General features: G+C 40.8%; 2 protein-coding genes across 4 annotated transcripts in view; one reads left to right on the top strand and one right to left on the bottom strand.

Moving 5' to 3' along the window:
- Window positions 1-16,253, top strand: part of FBXO40 (F-box protein 40) — a 30,195-nt gene extending 13,942 nt beyond the window's left edge. For both annotated transcript variants that reach the window (XM_077118191.1, XM_077118192.1), the window contains 3 exons: window positions 7,215-7,247; window positions 8,132-10,048; window positions 14,027-16,253. In XM_077118191.1, the coding sequence (XP_076974306.1) occupies window positions 7,245-7,247; window positions 8,132-10,048; window positions 14,027-14,242 (2,136 nt within the window). In that variant the 5' untranslated portion in view covers window positions 7,215-7,244 and the 3' untranslated portion in view covers window positions 14,243-16,253. The remainder of the gene's footprint in view (window positions 1-7,214; window positions 7,248-8,131; window positions 10,049-14,026) is intronic.
- HCLS1 (hematopoietic cell-specific Lyn substrate 1) overlaps window positions 15,638-21,169 on the bottom strand; it is a 31,314-nt gene continuing 25,782 nt past the window's right edge. For both annotated transcript variants that reach the window (XM_077118194.1, XM_077118193.1), the window contains 6 exons: window positions 21,097-21,166; window positions 20,283-20,491; window positions 19,769-19,870; window positions 19,009-19,252; window positions 18,798-18,869; window positions 15,638-18,593 (listed from right to left, as the gene is read on the bottom strand). In XM_077118194.1, the coding sequence (XP_076974309.1) occupies window positions 18,457-18,593; window positions 18,798-18,869; window positions 19,009-19,252; window positions 19,769-19,870; window positions 20,283-20,491; window positions 21,097-21,166 (834 nt within the window). In that variant the 3' untranslated portion in view covers window positions 15,638-18,456. The remainder of the gene's footprint in view (window positions 18,594-18,797; window positions 18,870-19,008; window positions 19,253-19,768; window positions 19,871-20,282; window positions 20,492-21,096; window positions 21,167-21,169) is intronic.

The following is a 21,169-nucleotide window of genomic DNA, read 5'->3' as shown; positions in this document are numbered from 1 at the left end:
CCTTCTGTTTTTAAAGAATTTCAGTAAGAGGATTAAGACCCATCCTGAATGAGGTATGTCCCGCCTTAACTGAAATAGCCTCTTCAAAAGGTCCTACTTAGACCTTTTGGTAAGCAGGAGGGTTGGTACCCACAGGAATGGATTAACCTTAAGAGCATGACTTTCTGGAGTACAGACAGCTTCAAATCATCACAGTCAGGAAGCAACAATTAAAAGGTAAACGCAGGGGCATAGAAACTGAAGGGAGGTAAAAATGGCATATTTTGTTCAGTCATGGAATTCATTCCTCTATTTTTCACAATGTAGAGTTTCTATTGGTATAATCTGTATTCTCTGATTTAGTTTTATGTGATTTTTAAAAAAATATTTATTGAGATATCTTCACACACATGCAGTCCATCCAAAGTATACAATCAATGGTTCACAATATCATTCCATTAGTTGTGGATTCATCAACATGATCATTTTTAGAACATTTGCATCACTCCAGACAAAAAAATAAAAAGAAAAAAAATGCATACATCCCATACCCCTTCCCTCTCTCTCATTGACTGCTAATATTTTAATATACCCATTTTTTCCACTTATCCCCCTGATTATTTATTTATTTATTTGTCTTTGAATCTTTTTGTTTTTTTATTTTTTATTAATTTGAAAAAAATTACAAGAAAGAAACACAAACATTCTTAATATATGCTCATTCCATTCTACATATATAATCAGTAATTCACAATATCATCACATAGTTGCATATCATCATCATGATCATTTCTTATAACATTTGCATCAATTCAGAAAAAGAAATAAAAAGACAACAGAAAAATAAAACGAAAACAAAAAAAACTATACATACCATACTCCTTACCCTTCCCTTTCATTTATCACTAGCATTTCAAACTAAATTTATTTTAACATTTGTTCCCCCTATTATTTATTTTTATTCCATATGTTCTACTCATCTGTTGACAAGGTAGATAAAAGGAGCATCAGACACAAGGTTTTCACAATCACACAGTCACATTGTGAAAGCTTTATCATTATACAATCATCATCAAGAAACATGGCTACTGGAACACAGCTCTACATTTTTCAGGCAGATTTATTTATTTTTTATCCATATTTTCTTATTCAAATGTCCATACCCTGGACAAAGGGAGGGCCAGCCACAAGGTTTTCACAATTACAATGTCCCTTTGTAAAAGCTATATAGTTATACAATCATCTTAAAGAATCAAGTCTACTGGAACATAGTTCAACAGTTTCAGGTACTTCCTTCTAACCACTCCAATATACCATAAACTAAAAAGGGATAGCTATATAATGCATAAGAGTAAATAACCTCTAAGATAACCTCTGGACTCTGCTTGAACTCTCTCAGCCACTGAAACTTTATTTTGTCTCATTTCTCTCTTCCCCCTTTTGGTCAAGAAGGCTTTCTAAATCCCATGATGCCAGGTCCCAGCTCATCCCAGGATTTCTGTCTCACGTTTCCAGGGAGATTTATACCCCTGGGAGTCACCTCCCACATAGGAGGGAGGACAGTGAGTTCACCTGATTAGTTGGCTTAGAGAAAATTATGTGATCTTTAAAGAAAAAAGTAGGTGTTTCATTTTAAATCTTGGAATCCATTTTCAATGCAGATTTTTAACTCTAGAAACCATCCCTTTCTTTTTTTTTAATTATCTAAAATGCAAAGCAAAGTGAGCTGGATGATCTTCTTGTTTTCTCTACTCAAATGGGGCATAGTATAGGGTGTGGTCTGGAGGAGGACAAGGAAATCATCCTAGGGATGGAGGGGCTTCCTAATCAAGAGCATCTGGCTACTCTACAATCTGGAAAGATCATATATGTGGACACCATTCTGTGCCCCAATTGGGGAGAGAGTGGCTCTTTCTCATAAACTCTAGCCAGGGCCTTACATTCTCCCCAGATCACAGGGATGGGTCTCTGGGGCCTCTGAGGGTCACCATACAATCCAGCAAAGCGTACAGGTTTTAAAGCCAGGTAGAGCTAGGCTCCTTTGTGTCTCAGTTTCCTTATCTGTAAATTGGAAATGGTAACACTCGCCACACATAGTTGTGGTGACGATTAAATGCAATGTTATGTAAAAACACATGATAAGCATTTAAACCTTAGTTTCCTTCCTCCCTGACACCCAAAATATAGAAAACTTTCACTCTAAGAAAGTTAGAGAAACCTCATGGAGGGTAAGAATCTTTGGCCTGTGTTGGAACTAAGAAGACTAGGAGAATTGGGACATTTTCTGTCACAAGAGAACCAATGATATTATCTTATTTGGTCATTTGGGGCAAGACTGATTGGCTGTCACCTAAGGTGACCAACTATCTCAGTTTGTTTGGACAGAAGGGTTTTCTGGGGAGTGAGACTTTCTGTGCTAACCCCTGGATAGTCCCAGGCAAACTGGGGTGATTGGTTACCCTACTAATCCAGCAATTATTAGATTATCAGGAATTCCAGATTGTACTATATCTAAGTGGGAACAATTCCCCCCAGATATACAACAAAGGGTTCAGAGGTGCTTTTTTTATGGTCTTGGGCTATTTTTATTTTTCTCCTTCCATTCACTGCTAAACTTCTCCAAAGCATAGTCTCCACTCAGTGACTTTCTGCTTAGCCCTTGTCCTTTCTCAAAGTCACTTATCTGGTATAGCTCCAGAGACCAGCTTTAGGCTCTCTAAATAGCAGCATAATAAGAAGAGCATCTTTGTTGCCTGGTGTGTATCGTTTTTCTTTTCTCTTAAAGCGATATTTTCACAGAACTTCAACAGAGATGGACAGCAATAAGGCTCCACTACGAATGTTTTCAGTGTCAATACACTACTCATAAGAACCTACACTCTATAACACTGAAGGATAAGAAATTATTGAGCTTAGAGTTTATCACCACTGTCCTTCCAGCTGGACACATCCTTCTGTGGGAGCAAAGTTCTCACTGCCCAGGCGATGTGCATGGAACTAGCTCAACCTTCTATCCCTTCCCAAGAATTGGGTTCAATTTTGTGAAAGAACCAGGTTGGCAAATATGAAGGGACAGTCATATTCTGGTAGCTTTTATCATATTGCTTTATCCCATTTGTGATGTGCCTCTTCTTTTCTACCTAAAAAACAATATGGGGGCGGGCCGCGGTGGCTCAGCGGACAAGAGTGCTTGCCTGCCGTGCCGGAGGACCCCGGTTCGATTCCCGGCCCCAGCCCATGTAAAAAACAAGCAAACAAACAAAATATAATAAAACAAGAAAATGTTTAAAAATGTTTCCCGTTCTTCCTCCCTTCCTTCCTTCTCTGTCTTTCCTTCCTTTAAAAAAAAAAAAAAAAAAAAAAAAAAAAAAACAATATGGAAATCTGAGCCATCCAGACTCATCCTTATTTGTCTTCTGAGTAGAAAACCATAATATTGGCCCTCTTAACATCAGAAGGTCTGCTTTAGAGTTTTTTCCTCCCCTTTAAACAAGCACCATGTTTTGAATGTCCAGAGGTCCCACTGCACAGTTGAAATGCCATATATGTCTGGCAAGAGGTCTTTGGGGACCTGTCAGAAGTAAAGATATTGTCATCATGGTTCATCTTGAGGCAGCAAGTGGTGCTATCACTCACCGTTTCTTTTACTTCTGGGACAGCACCATCCTGCATTTTAGCTCTCTATTCTCTCCTCCTTGGGCTCTAGTCCTTCTAATGTCCCTCCAAAGTGCTGGCACTTGGTTATATATTTCATTGCGCAGATTTCTGTTCCCTGTGATCACTCTCCCATTTTTTACCTCATTTCTCACTTTTAAGTGAATAAGTCTCAAACCTGCATCTCTATATTCCAACCTCTCATCTTCCCATCCACATGATCTGTCATCATCTCAAACAATTTGTGTAAAACTCACTGGACCCATTTTTCCTTCTCCAAACAGTTCTTCCTCAGATTTTCCTATTTTTCTCCTAGTTATATAGTCATTATTCCCTCTCCCTTGTTCAAAATCTTGGCATCAATTTTGATTCCTCTTCTCTCCCCATTTCCACTTAGAAACAAAAATGCTGATTCTCTCTTTGTTAAGTCTCCAATCTTTTCATCTTGCCTATTTCTACTGTTATCAGTAGCCCCCATCCAAACCTCAATACATTCTAACTCCTCTTCCCAGGCATCCATTCCTCAACAATACTAGTTAAAACCCCAATCACAATGTTAAATGGCTCCATACTGTATACCAAAAAATTCCAAATGCTTTAGCTTAATTTCCACAGTAAATCCACAATTGCTTTCTTTTCTTTTAATTTTTCAGGAGTTATCTGCAATATGGCAGGAGTCTGACTGCACATTAAATTGTATGTTAAAAGATCCAATAGCTGGATCTTGCATCCCAAATTTGTGTTCCTTGCCTGATCCTGTTCTGCCACATCTCAGTCCATCCCTCTCAGCCCTTGCACTTTGTTCAGCTCTGGCTTTAAAACCGAGTCTCATCTTCTACTGGGCTCTGAGTCCGTTTGATGTTCTGGTTTGCAACTTCTCATCTGCCTCCTGAATCAGGCTGATTCTTAGGGTTGTAGAGCACTCTGATATGATCCCTCTTCCAAACTCAGTAGCTCAAAGGGGTCTAGAAGAGGGGCTCTCCTTTATTAATATGCATAAGAATCAGATGGGCACAGGGTTAAGAATGTAAATTCCAGGATACCCCCTCACTCAGGTCAGGGATGAAGCCAGCATCTGGAGCAGTGCTGTCCAATAGGAATTTCTATGAAGATGGAAGTATTCTGTTTTGTGTTGTTGAACAGAGTAACCACTAAGCACATATGGCCATTGAAATATGGCTACTGTGATTGAGGAACTGAATCCTTACTTTTAATTTAATTTTGATTAGTTTAAATTTAAATAGTCACATGTGGCTAGTGGCTACCATATTGGACAGTGCAGATCCACAGGTTTAATAAGCATCCCAGTTGATTCCAAGAATAATGGTGTTTAAGAACCACTTTAACAAGCAGCTCAGCTGACTTCATTTACTTGTAGTAGGTAATCAACAAATGTTTGTGGAGTGGATGGCTGGATGATCAAATGAATAAATGAATGAACCAAAGTACAATCTCCTCAGGATTTAAGGCTATCTCTTATGATTAAAAAAAAAAGCTGGAAGACTGTTTCAGATAATAAGAGGCTAAAAAGACAACATAACCAAGTACAATAAATTGAACTTAAAAGGACCCTAGTTCAAAATTAAAAAAAACAAACAAAACTACAGAAGACAGTTTGGGGACCATTGGGGAGATTTGAATATAGACAGCATGTTACAAGATATTAAGAAATGGTTTTTACTTTTCTTAGGTGAGAGAATGTTATTATATTACAGTCAAGTATTTTTATTAGGAAATACATGCTCGAGTACTTAGGGATGAAGTGATATGATATCAGCAACTTGGTTTTAAGTGGCCCAGTCAAAAATGTGTGTGTGTAAATGTGAACAAAGAAAGAAAGAAAGCAAAAGTGGCAAAATAGTAACAATTGCTGAGTCTAGTTAGAATATATTTGGGTGTTCAGTGTACATATTCCTTCCCCTTTCCTTATATTTAAAAATTTTCAAAAAAGTGTTGTAGGAAAAATTCACCCAGAATGAATTGGCCAAATCTAAAGTGAAATAATATTAAATTTTAGAAAGCTGCATCTTCTGACTATTGGGTGTTAATCTCCTCACCCCTCCACAGTCCTAAAATTATGCTACAAATTCTCTCCCAGGCATTGTAAACTACAGATCCTCTCTAGCCTGCACACATTTTCCTTAGCCTAAATAGAGTTTTTTTTTTTAATTAAATTAGTTGCCAAAGCTTAAAAATCAGAGGATTTTTATTATGCTGTATTATGTAATGAAATATTTTGCATTATAATGAAATGTAAAATCTTTATTTTATAATAGCAAGCATTTATAGCTCACTTCCTGTGAGACAAGCACTGTTCTTAAATTTTCATGCACATTAAAGCACAACAAGATTCACAACAACACAATGAGATAGGATGATTACTACCTTCTCTTTAGAGGTAGGGAAACTGATGCACAGAGAGGTTAAGTAACTTTCCCAAAGCCTCACAGCTACTGATTCGTAGCACCAGGGCTGAGACCATTACACTATAAAACCAATAAAAAAACTGCCTCCCCAGTTTCTCTGGAAAGATCAGGTCTGACACATTGCCACATGGACTGAAAGCTCCTTGGCTTTGACCAAAGCCGAGTAGCTGCACTCCCCTGAACACAGGACATCTTCTCTTCTACTTCCCAGAGTCTCTACTCGCTGCACTTCTGCAGCAATTGGAGTTTTGACCCCTGCTCTAAATGCAGCTTTCTAAAATTTTATATTATTTCAGTTTAGGTTTGGCCAATTCATTCTGGGTGAATTTTTCCTACAACACTTTTTTGAAAATTTTTAAATGTAAGGAAAAGGGGAAGGAATATGTACACTGAACACCCAGATATATTCTAACTAGACTCAACAATTGTTAACATTTTGCCACTTTTGCTTTCTTTCTTTCTTTGTTCCCATTTTTGACTGGGCCACTTAAAATTAAGTTGTTGATATCATAACACTTCATTCCTAAGTATTCGAGCATGTATTTCCTAATAAAAACACTTGACTTTGTAATATAAGTAACATTCTCTCACCTAAGAAAAGTAAAAATCATTTCTTAATATCAAGTAATATCTAGCTGTAACACAATTAAATATACCCAGATAAATGGCAGATGACAGATACTTTGCAGAACACTTGTACACTGCCCAAGACCAAGTTAGATGTCACACTGACCTCTGAGTGGACGTCCTGGTGAGAGACAAGGCTGAAGGGTAACTTGGTCCAGATGTGGGATGGTATTGAATGCCTGGATAATTGTCAGTAGAAAATGTAGAAAAGTAACAAGAAGCAGAAGCTCCACATCCCGTGATTAATTATATGCCCCATCGGAGGGCAATGAGTATCTGTGAAAAGAGCATAGGCCAGCACGGCCTAGGCTTGAAGCCTGATTCCATCACTTTGCAGCTGTGTGACCTTAGACAAGTTACTTAACTTCTCTAAGCTTTAGTTTTGTTAACTCTAAAATGGGGGCAATGACACCTCTAGGATGGTGGCAGAAATTAAATGAGAGAGTTAAAGTATACTCCTGTTAATGCAGATAACGAAAACACTTTTCTTATGAATAATTTACACTCACATTTTCATATTTTCTCTAGATTGAAGAAGCAAGAAGAAATTAGGAAGCGATGGTAAGTACCAGTGCTTACTGGATCTTCACCTTTCACAACTCCAGGCCTGGCTTCATTTAGTCTGTAGTCCAATCAGCTGGCAGATTTGTCCTTACCGTCTGATGATATTATTTTGCCCTTTAGCCAAACTAAAGATGCTGGAACAGAACCTGAAAGACATTGAAGTGGAGTGGGGCAAAGCAGAGAGCTGAGAAAAATTTGTGATCAAAGATTTTTAATGTAATGTAAAAAAAAGCAAAAAAAAAAAAAATCGGCAATAATATAGATGGCCAACAATTATTTCATTCCGCAAACATCACTGAGCACACACAATGGTCCAGCCCTGTGCCAGGTGCTGGAAATGCAACTTTAAGCAAAACAGACATGGCCTCTCTGCTCCCAACATGCCACCCTAGTAGGGGTGGTTACAGGAATGACAGGACTCCCATATTCTGGAATGTTATACCACTATTGTGAAGAAAGCTGGCAAAGAATGATTACTAAAACTGTCTAGTCTCATGTCGAAATAGCAAGTTAAAAAGCTGGAGGCAAAATTAAATTCACAGTCTTAACTATGTAATATAAATCCCCTACGATGCATAGCTCAAAAATAACAATTGTCAATTACATTCAGTCTTTTATATTTTTCCGTTCTGATTGTATCTACTCAAACATAGAATAAATGATTGGAAAGTAAATAAAACATTGTTGATAGCTGTTATTTTGGGGCTGTCAGTTTATGTGATTTTTGCCTTCTTCTCTATGATTTTCTGTATTTTTGAAGGTTCCTAAGATAAGCATGTATAAATAGGAAATAGGTTCATTAAAACAGTCACACACACACAGAGCCTCTTTTCCAGTATCCATTTGTTTTCTCTTTTTTTCACCTTGTCCTTGGCCCCCAGGGCAGGGTACGCAGGCCTCCACCTGAGCAGCACAAGCATTGTGAGGGATGCTTCAACCGCCACTGTCACGTCCCCGTGGAGCCCAACGTCTCCTGCCTGGTAATAAACTGCCATTTGCTGTGCGGTGCTACCTTCCACATGTGCAAAGAGGCGGAGCACGAGCTCCTCTGCCCCTTAGAGCAGGTTCCGTGCCTCAACTCCGAATATGGCTGCCCACTCTCAATGTCACGCCACAAGCTGGCCAAGCACCTGCAGATCTGCCCCGCCAGCGTGGTCTGCTGCTCCATGGAGTGGAACCGCTGGCCTAACGTGGACTCTGAAACAACCCTTTACAAGAATATAATGAAAGAGGCACCCAGTGAGGAGTGTTTGGACACAGCCCTGGCCCTCCAGGACCAGAAGGTCCTTTTCAGATCCTTGAAAATGGTAGAACTTTTCCCGGAGACCAGAGAGGTCACCAAGGAGGAACTGGCCATGAATGGTGAAGCCACTTGGGAGGAAATGGAAGGAGCCGTGGGTGGAGCTGATGGCAGTTTGGCACCACGTGGCTCTCTTTCAGCAACTAAGGGAGAGATGACAGAGTTGAGTCAAGAAGAACGAGAGGTGTTAGCCAAGACCAAAGAAGGAATGGATCTGGCCAAGTTTGGCAAGTGGGAAAATATGTTCAGCAAAGAGCACACAGCTTGTGCTTTAACAGATTTATCAGTGAGCTCTGAGGGCAAGAGTAGGAATGGTCCAGGGAAAGAACAGAATTCTAGTGTCAATAATGTGGTGGAAGGAGAAGGAGCTGCCCAGGGGAAAGAATCACAGGAAAACCAGCAACAGCGGGACTTTCACACAACTATAGAAACCACAGGGCTTGCCCCCTGGCAGGATGGTGTTCTGGAAAGATTAAAAACAGCTGTGGATGTAAAAGACTATAATATGTATCTAGTACACAATGGGCGGATGCTTATTCATTTTGGTCAGATGCCTGCTTGCACACCTAAGGAGAAAGACTTTGTTTATGGCAACCTTGAGGCTCAAGAAGTTAAGACCGTCTACACCTTCAAAGTACCTATGAGCTACTGTGGGAAGCGGGCTCGAATTGGAGATGCCATGTTAAATTGTAGGCCAAGTGAACACAAAGCAGTAGATACTTCAGATTTGGGCATTGCTGTGGAGAAACTGCCAAAATCAGATCTCATCAAGACCACCCTTCAGTGTGCTTTGGAAAGAGAACTCAAAGGTCATGTCATCTCTGAATCCAGGAGCATTGATGGTTTGTTCATGGATTTAGCCACGCAGACATATAACTTTGAGCCAGAATATTTTCCATCTGGGACAGTGCTGGCTGACCTCATAACTGCTGCTAGCCCAGGGGGGCTCCACGTGGAGCTCTACAGCGAGTGTGTGACCAGGAGACACAACAAGAGCAGCTCTGCTTTCACTTTCACTTGTAGCAAATTCTTCAGGAGGGATGAGTTCCCCCTACATTTCAGGAATGTCCACACAGATATTCAGTCGTGTCTCAATGGCTGGTTTCAGCAGCGATGTCCCCTAGCTTACTTGGGATGTACTTTTATTCAAAACCATTTTCGTCCCCCAGGGCAAAAGGCAAAAGTGATCTATAGTCAAGAGCTCAAGACCTTTGCAATCAAGCCAGAGGTGGCTCCAGAGCTGAATGAGGGAACGAAGAATAATCATCCTTCAGGCCATGCAGGAAAAAGTCAAAATTCTCTAACCAGTCTGCCCCTGGAAGTTTTGCAGTACATTGCTGGGTTCTTGGACAGCATCAGCCTGTCCCAGCTTTCCCAGGTGTCTGTGCTGATGAGAAATATCTGTGCCACTTTGTTACAAGAGAGGGGGATGGTCCTCCTGCAATGGAAGAAGAAGAGGTATTCCCATGGAGGCACCTCCTGGAGAGTTCACAGAGAGGCAAGTAAACAATAACTCATTTAATCATTTCATCAGCAAATATTTATCAAGAGCCTTCTATTTACCAAGCATTTTGCTTATTCCTGGACTAGTCCCTGGGATTAAGACATGGTCCCTCCTCTCAAGGAGGTCAGTCTAGTAGGGCTTATAAACTTATACACATATAAACAAACTTTAGACATATAAATGGCCATACAGATGGTAGTGCCTGCTTATGTATATGTCCTGAATATCGTCCCTTTGCTTACACCGTCCATTCTCTACCCTTCTCCACCCTGCTGTGTCTCCCAGGAGGCTGACCTCTATAGGTAGCCATTTGGCTCATCTACTGGGAGTATATCAGTGGGAGATGGGAGGGAAGGAGAAGAGTGAGGTTGACGTAAACAGCCTTCTGGATTCCTCCCTGTTGTAGGTTATACTGTGAACTGGCAACTGGCTGCATCCTTTCATTGAGGGTGCTTATCAGGTGACGCTCTCTACATAATTACTCATTCTGGGTTCAGTAGCACTCCCTCAACACACACACACACACACACACACACACACACTTCTTCTTCCCCTTCAAGGGCAGTAACCCTTTCAATTGTTTCTATCCCAAGGTACCTCAATATATCTTGTGGCTTTCCTCAAGCTACAAGTTTGTGCCCACATATTTGTAAAACACTCCTTTCAAAAAATTCTTTTCAAATTACCCAATTTGCGTGTGCTACCTCTTTCCTGCCTGGACCCTGATTGATGTAATATATTGACAAACTCCCCTTAGTGCCCTGTCAACTAATTCTTTTTTATTGTGAAAAATAACATATATACAGAAAAGCAATACATTTCAAAGCACACCGCAGCACTTAGTTGTAGAACTGATTTGAGTGTCAACTAATTTTTTAAACAGTTTTTGCTTTTGATAAAAGCATTTTGAAATTCTAAACGAGTATTGTCCACTGATTGCCTCTGATTCAAATGTTTATTTGATTTTTTTTTCTCAAAAACTCTCCTGTATAAATAAATACAGAAATTTCTTCAGAAAATCTTCCTTTTCCTTTTCCCCAGCTGGGTCATGCTTGCTTATCCATATTTTATTTTCTATTAGTTTGTACCATTCAGAACTAAGGCATATAATTTATAGTATCCAAGGAACTCTTAGCATCCCTTTTCATAATAAATATGTTAGTGAGCTGAATCATAAATTCTTGATGCCCACTTAGGTCTGTAATTCCACAATCTTATTTTGGATTTCTTCCCAAAATGTCAGTATTTGCAAATGGGTCTTGGGAAGTTAGAGTTGTTTGCATCTGTTTTTTTTTTTTTAAGAATACATACTATATAATTTCATGTATATAATATTCTAGAAAATGTGATCTCATTTATGTGACAGAAAACAGATCAATGGTTGCCTTGGGGTGGGTGGAATGGATTATAAAGGTGCATGGGGAAACCTTGATGGTTATGTATATTATTTTATTTGTGGCAACAGGTTTACAGATGTGCACATGAAAATTTATTAAATTGTGCACTTTATATGTGTACAGTAAATTGTAATTCACCAAAGCTGTAAAAAAAAAAAAAAAAAAGCACTCCAAGAGTTTTGGCCTAAATAACTGGGGGAATAAAGCTGCCATTACTGAGACAGGGAAAGCTCGCAGATTTAAGTATTATAATTAAAAGTAGAGATGGGGTTTTATCAGGATCACACAGAAGTTAGTCCAGGGACAGTGTGGGAATTTGGATATAGGAGGAGAAAGACATTATATTTCAGCGATAAGAGATTGTGATTGGTGAACTAGATGAAAATTCGGAGATTTCACCATGACTGAAATTCCATGGTTAAAATTTATTCCTTTGATTCAAGTCTGTAGTTCCTAAATCTGCCTTATTACTGATTTCCAAGCCACATATGAAAATCATTCATGGAGTTTTTTTCTCACTCTTTTTCTCTTTTTTTCTTCTCTTTCTTTTTAAAAAATGTTATGTATATAATTCTTAACATAAAAATGTATATAGGGCAGGCCACGGTGGCTCAGCAGGTAAGAATGCTTGTCTGCCAAGCCCGAGGACCCGGGTTCGCTTCCTGGTGCCTGCCCATGTAAAAAAAAGAAAAAGAAAAAATGTATATATAGTCTAGGCCCTACCACAGAAATTCTTATGTCCTTTGTCCCTGGCACCATTAGTTTTTTTGGTTTGTGTGTGTGTGTTTGTGTGTGTGTGTTCATCAGAACCGTTGTAGGTTTACAGAAAAATCATGCAGAAAGTATATTTACATGTATTCTTGCTGGCTATGTCTAGAACACATTGAATATTTTCTAGTATTTATTTCCTGATCTGTCTGCTTCAAAAAAATTATTTTTGGAATCTTCCTCACATATTCATGCCTGCATCCATGTGTAAAATAAACTAAGTGCCACCCAGACATCTGTTAGGAATAAAGATGAATGAGGCTAAGAGCTTGCCCTCTGGAATCTTACAGTCTAGAACTGCCTAATATCTTCCTCTATAAAATCAAAATCAAATAATTTGCATACTAGAAATCACATTATTTCTCTGGCTGAAGTTTGACCACTCTTGGATATCATTTCAGACAAACTAATTTTCTCGCAAAAAAGAGGAAAGAAAATTTAGTTAGGGCTAAAGTACCTTCCTTATTAAATGTACTTTTATTTTTTTTAACTTTTTTTATTGTATAGTATAACATATATACAAAGCAAAGAAAGGAAAAAGTAGTAGTTCTCAAAGCACTCTTCAACAAATAGTTATAGGAAAGATCCCAGAAATTTTCACAGGCTACCATACCATCATCTCAGATTTTTTCTTCTGGGTGCTCCAGAATATTGAAGCCTAGAAGGGAAAAAATATATATATATACATATAATTTGTTTGTCTTGTTTTTGTTTTTGTTTCCAAGTTTTTAAATTTTTAACTATTTTTTTGTATAGTAGAAAATATATACAAAGCAAGGAAATAAAAAAGCAATAGTTTTCAAAGCACTCTTCAACAAGTAGCCACAGGACATATCCTGAATTTTGTTATGGGCTACCATACTATCCTCTCAGATTTGTCCTTCTAGCTGCTCCAGATTAAATGTACTTTTAAAGGGAAAGGTTCTAATATCCTGGGCAAGAGTAATTTTCTTTTAAGAATAATGGCAAGAAACTAGGGGTTAGGTGTGCAGGAAACAAAGGTATCAGGTTATGCCTACCCTTATAGGTGACTTGCCACCACATCATAGATGGGAAGTCCAGGGTGTTAAATTGCATATAGAAATCTCCTTTTGCCCCCATACTATTAGAAAGGATACTTTCAATTTTAAGCAATAGAAATTAACATAAAGTGATATAAACAATAAAGGGGATGTATTGGTTTATACAACTAAAAAGTCCAAAGGTAATCATTTCAGGTAAGGCTTGATCTAGCATTTCCAAAGATGTCCTAAGGATCTTCTGTCTTTCTCCTTTTCATCTCTCTTTCCTTAATGGTGCTTCCATTCTAAGACCTAGTTCTCCTTTGGTGGTCCCTGGTATCAACTGGCAGCACATAGGACTGCATCTTCCCAGATCAAGTCCAAAGGGAAAAAGAGAATCTGCTTCTTTTGTATCCTAAAAAAAGGTCTGGAGTAGATTCATTTTGGCACTGATTTGAACCACGTGTCTATTCTAGAACTAAACATTGTGGTTTGGGGAGGGAGGGTGTGTCAATATGCTGATTAGATCAAACCATTCCTAGTCTCCTGGAGCTGGTATTTGTCATTCCCAAGCAAACTAAATGGCTTGCTGGGAAGAATATTGATAGCAAGGAGAAACAGGAATAGGATGCTGGGGAAAGAACTAACAAATGTCTTTGACAGCCATTAAGGCAAACTCAAATTAGGGTGATTTTGAAAGATAAGAACAAGAAGAACAGAAAGGTATTTCCTCATACTATTCAAATAAAGCCAATCTGAGAGTATTGCCCCCATGTTCACCTCTGAGATTCCTTCTTCCCTAACAGATTTGGCAGTTCAGCAGCCTCTTCTCCAGAATCAAGAGTTGGGAGTTTAATGACGTCACCTCCATGTCTGAGCACCTGAAGGTGTGTCCTTTCAACATCGTAGAGCACAGGACTGACCCCATTCTTCTGACCAGTATGTGTCAGCCCCAAGAGCAGGTCCGAGAGAGCCTGGTCTCCACGTTTCGACCAAGATCACAAGGGAGAAATTCCTCCTAAAGATTCCAAACATCACCATTCTTGGTTTCTCCCTCGGAATTACTGAAAGTAGGAGAGAGTGTGATTTTGAAGACTTCCTTCTGTAAACTGCATATGTGTATCTCTGGGTGTAACAGAACATTCAAACCCTGAGCAGTCACACAGGGAATAAGAATTTCATAAGTCATGCTTTATAGAATTGCTATAGTGCCATATCAATTGATTTCCTTGCCTTTTTTCCTAAACTAAATCAGTCTCCAGACAAAATAGGCAACCTTGAAGCCATTTAGAAGATGAACCCATATCCTTCGGTGAAGAAAAAGCAATGAAATTTGATAACCAGTACAGATCTGTGCTTTTATTTAGGGCTTTCCAGTTTATAAAGCACTTTCAAACTCATGTGGCAGGCAATGCAGAGATGAGACAGAGGTTCAGAGAGTTACCTCCCAGAGCACTCAGGGTGAAGAACACATGGTTTGAAGGTTCTGGGGCCCATCTGTCTTGATAACCAAGCCCAGGGCTTCTTTTCCTCACCCCACTGGTTTTAAGCCCAGTCAAGTCCCCACAGAGCACAAGAGAAAAGACACAGACCTGAACACAGAGGGTCTGTGAGGACACCACAGGTCAAAGGATACAAGGCAGAAATGAAGTCATAGAATATGTTGCATATAATCTTGGGCAACAAATAGAAGGAAGGCCTTAAAATACTGAGGAGAGTCCAGAGGAGACACTATGTTAATAGAGGAAAATAGAGTGAGAAGCCACAAGCCTGTTTTTTTGTTTTGTTTTGTTTTTAAACATTTTAACAATGATTTAGATTTAAGGTTCTTTTCTTCTGAAAGTTATATTCTTGGAAAGTTCTAAACATGTGCTAAAAAGTCTGATCTGGATTAGGGAGAGCATAAGCATGGCCCAGTAGCTACCCTGTGCTGTCTGATATATCAAGATGCTAACCTCAACCTCAGTGTCATGCCACAATGGAGAACCAAACATTTGGCAAAGTCCAGACAAGACCCACTGCAGTTCCTGAGTCACCAGTCACCAGGTCCTAGACACCACATGGGTGCCTTACAGGGGGCCTTAAAGAAGAAGACATATGAACATGGAGGTTCTCTGAAACTACTCCTTCTTATTGTTATCACAACTCCAGCCTGTCTGAAATGGGTGATAATGCCAATTTTTGGTAACAAATAGTGAATAATCATGAGAACAGAGGTAAAAGAAAAAATACACAGTAGAAACTGGCGTTCCTGAAAGCAGGGTTTCTCAGCCTTGGTATTATTGGCATTTTGGACTGGATAATTTTTTGTTGTGAGGGGCTGTCCTGTGCAAATGTCCTCTATGGGACAAAATCACTCCCGTTGAAAACCACTCCTTTAAAGGATGACATACGAGAGATGATACATTCGAATACACTTGTATTTTTAGCACAGCAAAACTTTATTTCACATAGTTATCCTCAATGGTTTAATTTAATGCATCTCTCTTTTAGTTACTTAACAAGTTTTATACACATGTTGATTTTAAGTTGGGAACCAAACAAAGCGTATTTATGTGATGTGGTTTCATGTCCTTGGGCCGTGTACAAGTGTATGTCTTTCAGCTCTAAGTGTAGCTGAAGCCATTTGTCTTTTATAGCCCTGTCATATTATTTGGTGCCATTTTTCTAGCAGTCCCCAAGCAAGTGAGAATTAGGAGAAGGGAGGACAAGCATTGTTGGTTAGCAGCGAATAAAGAACTTAGCCACAAAAGAAGGAATCTACTCAATTTGTGTGCTTGTTGTTGCCTGGGTCCCTTTCTGAATATGGCTTAGATCTGTTGTAGATGAAGTCAATGCTATATCTAAAAAGGGTCAAGAAGGCATTAGATCAAATCCCAAAACCAAATATGCTTTTCTTTTCATTTTAATGTACCACGTGATATTATTTGGCAATGTAACGCCATTTTTCCAAATCCCCATTGTTTGGTTTATAAGTCATGTTTGTATAGAAGTCATCATTTTATAAATATAACTAAAGTATGATTGATCCAAGGTTTGATTATGGTTTATTCAGTGAAAAGTAGTAAATGGAAAACAACTAAAGACTGAAGTGAGAAGAAAGGAAGAGAGCTTTGTATCTGTATCAGTCCCAACTGTTTTGAATTTAGTCCTTCTTTTCTGGAAGAAAAAATCACTCAAGGTTTCATATTTTATTTAAAAAAGAGAGAAAGCAGAGGGCATTTTGTGGTGAGAGGGCAGATGAAGCAAAAGAGAAGAATTTTAGGGAGACTATGGGTTAGACAGAAGACCATTTGGTTAGTGAAATGAAGTGGTAATAAGCAGCATAAGCGAGGAGCATTACCGGACAGAGGTCAGGCAGCTGGACATGGCTGTGGACTGAGGAGCAGCTCTGGGGACCTGAAGAGGGAGTGTGTACCCAGGAATAGGTGCCTGGACTGGGGAGATGTCTATGAGTTGAGCACCAAAAAAGTCAGTCCAAAGAAGGATTCCACTGAACATGGAGGGATTTTTATAGGAATATGGAAAAAGAGATTCCATCTTATAATGAACAGAAAAGCAAAAACCAAAGTGGAACCTTGGAGATGTAACCAGGAAAGCCACTGTGTAAGCCTGATCTATGTGTGCTGTCAAATCAAACTGAAATGAATAATGAGAGTGTGCGTTTCTATGCTGACTTACCTCTATTTACTAGAAATCCCAATAGCTCTATAAGTGAAAATAAAAGCTGCTTTGAATTCTGAAAGGTTAACTGGGTGAATTTGTGGGTAAATTCTAGACACGGCTTTGGGATCCACTAGCACAGAAGTCATCACTGAAGCAAAGGGGTGTGTGTCTAGGAGAACCAAGGAACAAGCCTGAGGGATACAGTGCTCTAGCACATGGGTATCGCACCAACTCTCTGAAGTCCTGGAGCCATTGTGTGTCTCAGTCACAATCCTAGTCCTCTTTATTCCTGCTGCTCCACCTGAGAAAGCTAAGCTGAACTTCAGATACTGCTTATGATACAATCAAAGATCTCCTATACCAGATCCCTGATTTATTTTGATTTTTACCCTAGGATCTCCTACCTCTGACTTTGCTGAGGCTGGACTCAATGGACTGGGGCTGGGATAAACTCATCTTGTCCTGGCTTCCCATTCTCCCTTTGGACCATAATTTGCTTGGTGAATTGCTTATTACCCAACAGGCTGTCCAAATACCCTCACCTCTTTTCCTAAACGTCTCCACTCTGGACCAGGCAGAAGTTCCACAACTTCCTCCATCCACCCTCTTCCCTGGCTATTGATTTCAGTTATCCAGCTACAAGGCAACCTGGAATTTCTCAAACAGAGATCACTATCTCTAGCTCAAAATCCTCTTAATACCTCACCTGAGTCTGTAGTCATTTAGCTTTAATCTTTTCTGTTGGCCAGACCTCCCTCTTCCTCTTTCTTATTGAAAATCATGGCCACTTAAAAGAGTGTGTTCATTACTGTCAGACAGAAGAGGGATGGCTTCCCACCATTGCTAAAGTCAGTAGAGGTTGGACTTTAATGTGGACACTACCTGCCCCAGTTGCCCCATCTTATTGCCTTTTCCCAGGCTGATCTGTTTTGGACTGGGTTTATAAGGCAGTCTAAGGAAAGAACCCAACCATTACAACAGGGTGAGCTATAGTACGAGAGGGTCTTTTGGGTATACCTGGGAGAGAGGAGGAAAATTGGAGCCCATGGGAGTCCAGGATCACTGGGGTCTGTACAAAAAGTACCATTTATCTCAGCATGGAGGTGAACCATAGTGCCACTTTATTTCCAACTTTAGGGATGGACGGAGACAAGATTCAGAGATAATCTCTGCAGGGAAGGAAAGTAGGAAAATAGCACAATCAGGCAAACAGGAAGTCTAGGTATACCTTCCAGGTAAGCAGAGAACTCACAAAGAGTGGAGAGCAGAGCTTAGGGTGATTAGAAGGGGAATGCATGAGAGAAGAGGCAGGGTCACAAAATAAGTGCCCATGAACAGGTTTGTCTACTGGATGACCTGAAGCTCATTCAGGGTAAAGAGGACACTAAGGGGAAGTCCCTTTCCTCATGTTGACTCTGCCTCAAGCCCTTAATGGAGTTGGAGGGGGAAGTTTCCCCAGAACTCAGGCAACTCATGATATTCTGTTAGACATTTGATACAGGCATGGGGAAGGGTTAGAGGGAGCCACTCTGGACTTGGGCAGTCACAGTGCAGAGGACAGTGAGGCCAATCACTGGAGGAGTTTGACATAATTTGCAGGGAAGAGTCCGAAGTGGCCATGGCAACGTCCCTGCCACCAGCCCTCATCCACCATCTCAATGTCAGTGATGATATCATCCGGAACAAAGGAAATTTCATCATTTCCCTCTGGAGAGAAAGTTGGAGGAACAATAGGATGATCAGACAGGAATCCTTCCACCCTTTGCCACTCTAAATTTCAGGGAGGAAAATAGGCCTGGCCTTCTTCTTGCCCCCAAGCCTGACCAATTCTGTAATGCCCCCAGGGTCCATTCCCCTCTCTTGTATCAGGGGTCTTCAGGCACCAGCCTCCTCAGGCCACTCCCAACCTACCTCCTAGGTAATCATACAGCGCTACTGCTGAGGTTCCACTGGTCTGAGCCCCAGCTAGGCAGCCCGGTGATCCTGTATAATGAGAAGTATAAACACGGTCTCACCAAAATGGAGAAGTCAGAGACAGATCCTTCTGGGCAATGGGGAAATTCTTCTTCCTCTCCCCCAGAGCTGACTAATTTCAGGAACTGCTCCTCCCCCTATCACTTACCACCCAGAGTAGAGGGAAAAGGGGGTTCCTTAGGCTCGAGTACTTCCTCATAGTCCCCTTCTGAGCCATCATTCTGTTCATGCCTCTCCACGGCCCCAACATCTTCATAATCATTCTCAGGCTCAGGCTCAGGCTCAGGCTCAGGCTCAGGCTCAGGCTCAGGCTCTGCTTCATAGATTGGCTCTTCTTCCAGCTGGAGGCCTTCCAGTGTCCTAGGGGGTAGAGCTGGGGGCTGCTCATTGTCCTGAGGAGAGACAGAGAGCAGGATGATTTCTACCCACCAGAGCTTCCTCTCCCAAAACTCCCAATGGAGGATGGCTAAGACCCCACCCTTCACTGCCCAAGCATTTCTACCCTCCAATGTTGCCTGCATCTAATAATTCCTTCATTGGGAACCCAGCCCTTCATCCCTCTTCATTCCTCAATCTCCTCCCATACATGCCCACTCAAAACACCAACCAAAAGGTGATGGGAGGGAAGCACAAAAGGTGTGATAGGAGGGAAATGGAAAGCAGTCAAATTCCTTGGAATACCAGGAATGATTAAAGCAAGAGGACATTGTTGCAAGTACCATAGCTAGGATGGTCAGCCATCCCAGTTTGCCAAGGGCTGAGGGGGTTCCCAGGGTACAGGACTTTCAGTGCTAAGCATAGGATAGTCTGAAGCAAACCAAGATGGTTGGTCATTCTACACAGCCACCTTCCTTAGATATGAGGAGATAGTAGGGGTCAGGACAGAGTATCTGTGGGGCTCTGCTTACCGGGAAACTCTGCTTCAATGATAGGGAGGGAACTGGAACTTCCCTGCTGGTTTTCACAGGCTCAGGCTCTGATGATGGACAACTTCCTATTGGAGGCCAGGCCTGTGAAGAATAAAACATCTCTCCAGTAAACAAGCCCCCATCTTTTCTCTTCTGCTTTTCCCTTACCTGGACACTCCCTCCTGCTCTCTGCCAATTCAAATCCACCTCATCTCTCATAATGGACTCCAACCTGAAGTGGCAGCTTCTTCCTCTTAGTTCTTGCAGAAATGATTGGCTGCATTGGCTGGCGACCCATCTTCTGTTGTACATTTTTATCTCAATTTTTACTAGCATTCTGGTATATGAGGTCCAATTACACATTCAGACCTAAAGCTCCCTTAAGACAGGGACAGCAGTTAAAGATGCAAACACAGGGGAGGAATTTGCCTTATTTTCTGGTAAAGATTTGGACCCCTTACTTCTGTCTGGGCAAGGAACCCTGAATGAGGATTCCAGACAGTCAAGCAATCACCTCTAAGGAGATTTTCTTGGGCAATGGGGCTGGCACCACTGGTTCCTCCACAGTCACTGTGGGCTGCTGAGCCTCACGGCTCTTTACCACAGCTTTTCGCTCCTGTTGTTTCCTGGCCATCTGCTGTGCCTTTTCCTCCTCCTCCTGTTTCCTCTTCTCTTCAGCCATGGATTCAAATTTTGCCTTTAGCCCACGGGCACCACTAGAAGCTGAAGACACAAGCAAGGAGAATTAAGATTGTCTTGAGTGTCAGGGTGGGGGTGGGGTTGCACTTGAAGGAGATAGAAAAATCAGTTAAATATCCAGGAGATAAGAAGATGGAGAAGAGGAAGAGGGAACTCTGGGAGGGGCAGGTAAAGAGGTATTGGTGGAGGAGCAGAGTATAGGAAGATGGTATGACACTGAAGCCTAGATCTCCATAAAGCCAGGACATGTTATCTCAGACCCTTGTCCTTTCTAAATTTTAAACCTTGATTCACTAACTCCTTCCTTGTCCATAATCCTTTAATCTGTATGTCCTCTGGCTACCACCTCACCTTCCACCTCTCCGTCCCAACCCCCCACCCTGATCTATCCTTCCCAAGCAATTACCACTTCCTCCCTGTATCTCCAGTTTCTCTCCCAATGTTACTCTACCTTTTGTCCCCTTAACAGATTTTTCCAAGAGAGAGAATCTGGGATTTGAGGGAAAGGGGCACTTCTTTCCCAGCTAGTCTAGGCAGTTAAGAACATGGGGAGAAAGTCTGGAGACCAGAAAGAATGAGAAGGGAGAGAAGGTTGAGTAACATAGAGAGAGGGGATCATTAAGACTCACCAGCCTCTATGGGTGTCGTCTTCTTATAAGCTGTGGTTGGGGCCTCCATTTCATTGAAGCCTACAGCGCTCTG

Source organism: Tamandua tetradactyla, chromosome 10, assembly GCF_023851605.1.
Source record: "Tamandua tetradactyla isolate mTamTet1 chromosome 10, mTamTet1.pri, whole genome shotgun sequence".
In the NCBI taxonomy this organism is placed as follows: Eukaryota; Metazoa; Chordata; class Mammalia; order Pilosa; family Myrmecophagidae; genus Tamandua; species Tamandua tetradactyla.
Note: the sequence above shows the minus strand (reverse complement) of the source record. Positions and strands in the feature narration are given on the sequence as shown.